Consider the following 8152-nt stretch of genomic DNA (forward strand, 5'->3'; position numbering starts at 1 on the left):
GGCGACGACTAAACGTGTTCAATGACAAGACGATAGTAAATATTTGTTAAAGGACGTTGGAAAGATTATCATTCACTGCAGATCGCTGCGTGATCTTCTACCTGGCTGCCTGAACCCTCAAGAAACCTGTCTATTGACGTCGCTATTATATATTTTATGACAGAGGTAGAGGTATGAAAGAGAGTCCCTTGGGTGATTTCAGTCTGATCATAAAATTCTAACGCGCTGCCCTTGTGAAAAGTGAGGATAAATCATTTAGCTTTTTTCTTTTCTCGGTTCAACAAATCGCAACTTCGCAGACGTCCATTATATAAATGTTGCCGATGACGTTTTTACTTTTGTTTTTCAAATCAAGATGTTTATTTGTGTATTTATTCTGTAAATATAAGCAACAATTTTTGAAGAATCAATAATTATGTGTCGCAATATATCAATCATACGTCTTGTAATCAATTATCAAGAATTACTTGCTGCTTTAAGACTATATAAATATATACTAAAAGAAAAATTTTTTATATTTGTGACTATAATAATTACATATGTTATCATAACTATATGATTACTTCTGCTATAATATTAATAACTATATATATAGTTTTATCAACACATAAGGTGATAATTAAAAATGACTATTTAAGGCCGGTATTCATAGTCGATTCTTATTTCAAGATCGTCTTAAGTAATGTCTTAAGACCCCCTAATGCAGCCCTCTGATTGGTTCGTGACTTCTTAAGGCCTAAGTTATAATTAAATTATAGTAATTGCAACCATTTTTATGGTTACAATAATTATAATTATATTATAGTAATTTTCGATGCCAACAACATTATGTATAATTGTCAGGGCTGGGTAATATTTAAAATAGTTTCATTTTAAATATGTATTTAAAATGGAAATAGCATTTTGCATTTTCCATTTTAAATGGTTTTTGGAAAATCATTTTCATTTACATGGAATCATGTCTATCATTTTGGAAAATCATTTACATTGAAATGGAATCAGGTCTATCATTTAATCATTTATAAAATAGGTAAATGCTAAATGATTTTTCTATGTTTTCACAAATTTTCCCTAGAATTATTGATTTATAAGAAAAACCAAGTCCCATGATTGGCCAAAGATTTTTATGAATATTCAAACAAACTGCAAATTAAACTGTAAAAAGAAAATTAATTCCATAAATATCGAATCTTAATAAAAAAACGAATGTTCCAGCTTTATGTAAATACTGTATAAATTTCTGAAAATGTATATTACTCTCAACGTCTAATTTTGACCGTAACCGACGCATCTCGTATTAATTTGATTTATTTAAGTAAACGGTCCCATTTCCAAATCATGTAATATTAAAAAATTTTAAATATTCTGGTCAAAAATACTTTATTTATAATACTGTTGTCAGGGCTTCGAATTCCGTTAAAAATGGATTTCAAACGTAGAATACTTTTAAAAAATGTATACCACCCTGGCGGAAAGTTTTTACGAAAAACTACATAGATTGAAACAAGATCTTAGAAATTTTTCTTAGTTTTTCGTAGATATTCGTAGTGGGACGTAGAGTAGCATCGTTTGTTTAAAAAAACCAAGAAATCCTCCGCCCTCAAACAACATCACTCTACGTCTCGCTACAAATATCTACGAAAAACTATGGATTTCTGAGACAAACAAACCTCACTCTATATCTCACTACAAAAAATTAAGAATTTCTAAAATCTTGTCTCAATCTATATAGTTTTTCTGTACTTTTTTGTAAAAATTTTTTTTTCGCTACAGCAGAAAAAACCATTTTGCATTTGAAAACTGTTTAAAACACCTATTTATCCATTTTACATTTAAAATGAGTTCGAAAAACCTATTTTGCATTTTGCATTTTAAATACACTTTTTAAAAATATTTTACAATTAGTATTTTAAATAGAATTTGAAAGGCATTTTACCTAGTCCTGATAATTATTAATAAAACTATATATACACATATAGTTATTATTACTAATAATAATAAATAAACGATTTATTTATTAGTTATTACTAATATTATTATCGATATATACAATATCTAATAATTATAATTATGGTAATACGTAATTGCAGTCACAAATACTAAAAATTCTTCCTTTCAGTGTAGAATTGTATTTGCAAAGACGTAGTTCACTGTGTCTTGCAAAACATGTGTGGAATGCGAATTCGAATGCACGATATAGTTACCAATCCATGCCATCTGATTCAAAGTGGCGAGCGATGGAGGACGGTACGGCTATCTAACTGTAAATCTAACGCTTCGTGTCCGACCCGTAGACCATGCGAATCAAGTGCACCCAACTTGATGCACGGATTTGAGCGTTCAACCTGCCGCAGGCTTGCGCCGGAGCTGCTCGATACCGATTCCGGACTCGTCAATACGCACTTCAGGTACTTGCCAGCAGCTGATTTGCATAACAAGTCGACCCATCGTTTACGAGGCTGAGCGGTACTACCGTATCGATTGGTCGATATTTAAAGTACGCGAGGAGGAATGTTATACAAGTACATAAATAAAACATTATTAGTTATTTTCTTGTATAAGTAGACCTAACATATATGTAAACTTAGTGGTACACACATTATCAATACGGCACTTATTCTAAAATAATTTAAAAGCTTTCCATCGACTGCTTTCATTGGAAATTACACATTGTTCTCTATTTTTGTCTACGTTTGAAAACGGATATTATTTTGTAAATTCATTACGTTCCTTAGAGTTAAATAAACAATTTAGCTCTTTACTGAATGAATATTCCTGAAATAAATCACATTCCTCTTTTTGTCGCTCTACATATGCGCGAAATACACAGTAAACTAATTTTCACTTTTTGAAGTTAAATTTACAATTTAGCTTTCTATTGAATAAATATTCCTAAAATAATTCACATCTCGTTTACCACGTTCTCTGCATATGTGAACATTTACAAATACACTTACGCAATCATGAACAGAGAAAATTGGTATTATGATTATAACTGTATAGTGTAAAATAGTTACAGCCAAACATTCCACTTTTATAATTATTATTGCTATAATGTTATTAAAAATAACAATAATAATTATACTTATAGTTCTAAATATAAAAATATAACTGACATAAAAGATGTAATTTTTGTTTACAAATTTTGTTTACAAACTTTTCTCTCAATGTGTTAATTAATTTGTGTTTTTTTAAATTTAGGCCGGTATATATTCGTAGTTCCTTCTTATTTTAAGTCTTATAAGTAATGTCTTAAGATGCTAATATGGCTCTGTGATTAGCTTATGATATCTTAAAACTATACTTAAGACCATCTTAAGTATAGCCTTAAGATGTCATAACATAAATAAAAAAAATGTAAATTATTGTAAACTATTGTTTTGTATGAATATTTTTAAACTTTTTTTTCTTCTTTAATAATTATTCTTTAATAATAAACCACAATATTCAAATATGCAACTTCATTGAAACCCCGCAATAAAAAAGGTATTATATTAATTAAAATTTTGATTTTTTTTTAAGTACTGTCATAATAAGCTACTTGACATGCTTATTCTGTTTAACATTTGTTTGATTTTTACTTACACTTTTTAGAAAATTAGAAAATATAGAATATTGTAAATCAGAAAATAATCAATAATATACAATATGTTGTTAACAATGATTTTAAGTGGGGTGTACAAATTTCCAAGTGATCGTTTACAAAAAGAATCAGATGACCTTCCCGGGTTAAATATAAGAACCGATTATAAACAGGTCATAATCTCGCATGCGATATCAGAAATGAAATTATTCCATTGATTCAAACCTTGGAGGTAGGCGACTGGAGAAACGTCGCGATGCCCGCTCGTACTCTGTTCTTCACACCCCGCACGGTCCCTTTGGCACTTCGTATGGCTTCCTTGTCGTGGATTTTATAACCGGCAAAACACTCGTCGTTCTCGGCCACCCCGTGTTCGCCGTTTGAGTTCTTATTATTATCCCGCAACTCGTTCACGTGGAAATTGTAGTACCTGTCGTCCTCGTATAGGTATTTGTGACCAGTCGACCGATTCTGAGTGGCAGTGACGCACTCCTCGTGCTCTATCCTTTCCTGTTCCCGTTGCTTCCTCTCTTCGTACGTGCACTCTTTAATTACCGGCGACAACGCCGATTGGTCGTTTTGCTCGATTGCGGGATCGGGGCTCCTCACCCGCGGCGTCGAGGAGGCTTTCGACAAGGACGATGTTCCGGATGGTGACGGCGAGACGCTGGCCGACGACACCGGCGAGCATGGCGCGCAACCGAGTTCCGTTATTGAGATTTGACGATGAACGCCGTTCGATTCCTCGATCGTGTCATTGACGCCGTTCGCCAGCGTGATTCGGCCCAATTTCTCAACAACGCCCACCGTTTCCTCAACGTCCTTCGGCGTTTCGTGCACTCGATATTCGCTCGTGTCGCCGTTCACTTCAGCGCCGTTCAAGGAGTCGCAGCTGATGTTGCTCTCATTGTCGTCGCTGTCGACCTCGGCGCCGCTGCTAGTCAGGCTGCCAGTCCGGTTATGCGTGCTGTTGGATAGAATTACCGTACTGGAGTTTTTCTTTTTTGGCAGCGGCGGTGGCGTTCCGTCAAGGTCGCTGCAAGTGCCGCTGTCCAAGGTGTCGCTGGGCGAACATTGTCCACTCGACATCACCATGCCGCTTAACGGGCTCTGATATGAATTGTAGTAAAAACAGGCGCTCGAACGGCTGCCAAGGGTGGACGAGTTCAGGGTTTCAGTAGTACCGCGGTGCACCATGTCTCTGTTATCACTTCTGTCGTCGTCCTGGCTACGCTTGTCGCTGTCGTCGTTGCTGTTACTGTTGTTGTTATTGTTGCGCTCCTGATTGTCGGACCCGGTCGCCGGGTCGCCGCTGAAGACACTGATCCTCACACAGCCGTCACCAGCACCGGCACTCGCGCAGTGTCGCTCGTTCACCAAGTTTGTCGCACTCACCACCACCGCACCGTCGCCGCGTCTGCTCGAACGTTCGCGCGCGGCACCGTTCTCGATCTCGTGATTTCGATCGTTCTCGTCCAGGGTCAGCCGTACCGTCGATATTACCCTACTGTTTTTGTCGCCATCCGGATTGATCTTGATCTTCACTATATGGGCGGCCTGCTGATGCTGCGACTGCTGCCACCGCTGCTGCCGCGACGATTCGACGACGTTGCTCTGCTCCTCGCAGCCACCGTTCGCCGATTGCACTTCCGGGATTCTTCTCCTGCAGGTTGTCACGGAATCGGCGGTAGGAGCGCTTACTCCGACAAATACCGTTGCTCCTGGCCCGGTGGCGAGAGGCAGCGAGACGGAAGGAGAAACGGTCCGGATTGACACAGTCTGCCGAGCAGCCTGGCTCGCATCCCGGGTCTGTGTCTTCGCTGATAGTGGCGGAGGTACAGTCATCGTGATGATCTCATCCATACGTGCATATCAAGTTGTCGTGGCTCACTCCATAGGCTTCACCTTGACGAGGAATTTGGAAAGTTCAAGGATTAACTCAAGCCTCTCTCCTAACGGGGTTTCTCTTTCTCTTTCCTTTCGTGGCCTTCTCTTTACTGCAACCGAATCGTGATCAAATCGTTTTCATGATAACGCACAGGTTCTTGTATGATAAATTTATATCTACTTATCCGGTAGTTCAATAAAAAAAAAAACGTTAATCGAGCAGATAAAGCTACTTCCCGAAATGGCCACGCGTTTTACACGGTGTATCTATTTTGATTTACGGCAGTATTAATTCACCGCAAATGCAGCATGGACAATTCACCCTGAAACGCAACTGCAATTCAGAACAATATAACACTCGATCAAAGTTGAGTGCTGTTGGGACAGACCACTTTCCATCGGCACATTCGCACGTTAAGCACATTCGACAACTAGCAACGTATACATTGAAATATTGAACTAATATTGATATCGCCAATTTCAACGTTTAACTATTGAATCTATTATATGCTTTTAACCAATTCTTTTCGATACCTTACATAGAGTAATTAAATCATATACATAATCAAGAGAGAGAGATTTCAATTTTTGCTATTACAACATGCCTTCAAGGTTTCCACGATTTTCAAGATAACGAAAAGATATTTTTTACACGATCTTGATAGACCATATTTCACATATTACGATTATTGCTCAGGGAAAAATGTATAATACCTGCACGAGAAAATATATATCTTATAATTTAATTAATTTTGTATGCTGAGATTCACAATTAAGGCTGCACCCTGTCATAGACAAGCACTGATCACTCTGCGAAATAGTCCAAATTCTGGCAAACAACCATGATTCGTCGATCGTGTTCTAGGTCCATTGCACTCAAGGACGACGGAGATGGGAGAGCCTGACGAATTGCATCGCCGTTCAAATCAGGTCGATCGGCCGAGCAACGTAAGGCCCCGCGGCTCCGCTCGTCGAGAAAACGTTAGCACCTTGCGCGCACCTGTGGCCATGCGAGATCGTGGATTATCTGCTGCGCGTGAAAGAGAGAGGGAGAGAGAGAGAGAGAGAGACTGATGGAACGTACGGGACTGATACGCAAAAAGAGAAAGAGAAAACCGTCCGTGAGATGAAGAAGAGAGGGAGACCGGGTCGTTCTGGACCGTGGAGAAGAGGATAACACCACTTACAGACCGCATATGTATATCAAGAGCGGCGCATAGTAAAACTCGATTACACTCGACTCGGATATTAAAGCCGATGACGACGACAACTACGACGATCAACGGGTGATCGTTCACAGCACGGAACGTCAGTAACTGTACTGAGTGCCGCTGACACTCACTCATGCAGTTTCACGGTCCGGGTGGGGACTGGAGTCGGGCCCCGAGACCATGGGCATAGCGAAAGCGGGAGTGGGAAACTGTCTACAGGGAAGAAGGTGTGCAATGCCGGTAGGAAGGGGGGGAGAAAGGCGAGAACCGTGGAAGGACGAGAACGAGTTCTCTCCAAGTCGGCTTGTAGTCGCCAGACAGGTACCTGCCTGAGCGAAGTGGTGGTCGTGGCGTCCTCTACCGAGCCACCCGCTGGATCGACCATCCGGTTCCTTATTTAAATACCTGACTCTTTACCGTTCACTGCCTTTCACGTGGACGACCGTAAGTGTGTGTGTGTACACACACGATCGTCCATGTGCACCTGCCAAAATTTCACCTCCGATGCTACAGAATGTTGCTCCTCTCCTTAGCATCTTCGTCGGATCGTTTCGCAGTATAATTCGTGCACGGTGTATCTACCCTGTGAATGGTCGTTTAAATGGAATTAAGCGTGATCGCCCGCAGGCCATGCTCGATATCTACCAAACATCTCTTCATGATCGATAATTTCAAAATGTTGTAATATTCATTGTGCGTAGATACTGAAGAAAAATGTAGAGAATAAAAAATATAGAAGATATGATTGATTTCAGATAACATTTAATATTGGATATTTAATCTGTAGCTAGTAATCCTTTCATTTCCTTATCATAAATACATCTTATATTTTTTTAAGAATTTCCGTTCTATATATGTATAAGGTCTTTTACTCCGTAGATATATCTCTACTTAACATACTTTAAACAAGTACTTTTATACAAATATTAGGTTAATGCAGATGAAATGACCGTTTTTCTATATTGCTATTAAGAACAGTCGTAACTTCGTTAAAAAATGAACAAAATTTTAATTTAAAAAAGGATTTTAAAGCTTAAAAACTCTACTTTCAAAAACTTACTATATTTTTTCAGTTTAAGTGAGTTTGATAATTTTTACATATAGGAAACAATCAGCTAAAAAGAAAATGAAAAAATTTTTTTTCACTTTATAGGTCTGTCACGTGCTCCCTAAAATATCGAGAAAATTTTTAATTATCTATTATGAAAGATTGAAGTTTTCCCTGCAAAATCGTTTTTTAATAATCCTACGATCTTTTGTTCCTGAGTTATTCGCGGATTAAGTAAAAGGAGCATTCTAACTTTATTGCTCATAACTCCGTTAAAAATCATTATATCGCAATAAAAAAATATAGATTCTTAAAGCTGAAACTTTACTCTGTCGAATGGTATAATCGCTAATTTTTGAAAAATATTCTAGAATATACTGGAATATATTTTATAATATGAAAAACGGTCATTTTATCTGCACC

The 8152-nt window shown here is 38.0% G+C and overlaps 1 protein-coding gene across 2 annotated transcripts in view; it reads right to left on the bottom strand.

The window, feature by feature from the left end:
* LOC108760574 (glutaredoxin domain-containing cysteine-rich protein CG31559) overlaps nucleotides 1–6826 on the bottom strand; it is a 34358-nt gene extending 27532 nt beyond the window's left edge. The window contains exons 1-2 of one of the 2 annotated variants that reach the window (XM_018506614.1): nucleotides 6658–6826; nucleotides 3809–5488 (exon numbers count right to left, since the gene is read on the bottom strand). In XM_018506614.1, the coding sequence (XP_018362116.1) occupies nucleotides 3809–5446 (1638 nt within the window). In that variant the 5' untranslated portion in view covers nucleotides 5447–5488; nucleotides 6658–6826. The remainder of the gene's footprint in view (nucleotides 1–3808; nucleotides 5489–6657) is intronic. The other variant, XM_018506615.1, reaches the window with a different exon arrangement.
* Nucleotides 6827–8152: the final 1326 nt, after the last annotated feature.

Source organism: Trachymyrmex cornetzi, unplaced genomic scaffold (assembly GCF_001594075.2).
Source record: "Trachymyrmex cornetzi isolate Tcor2-1 unplaced genomic scaffold, Tcor1.1 scaffold227, whole genome shotgun sequence".
NCBI lineage: Eukaryota > Metazoa > Arthropoda > Insecta > Hymenoptera > Formicidae > Trachymyrmex > Trachymyrmex cornetzi.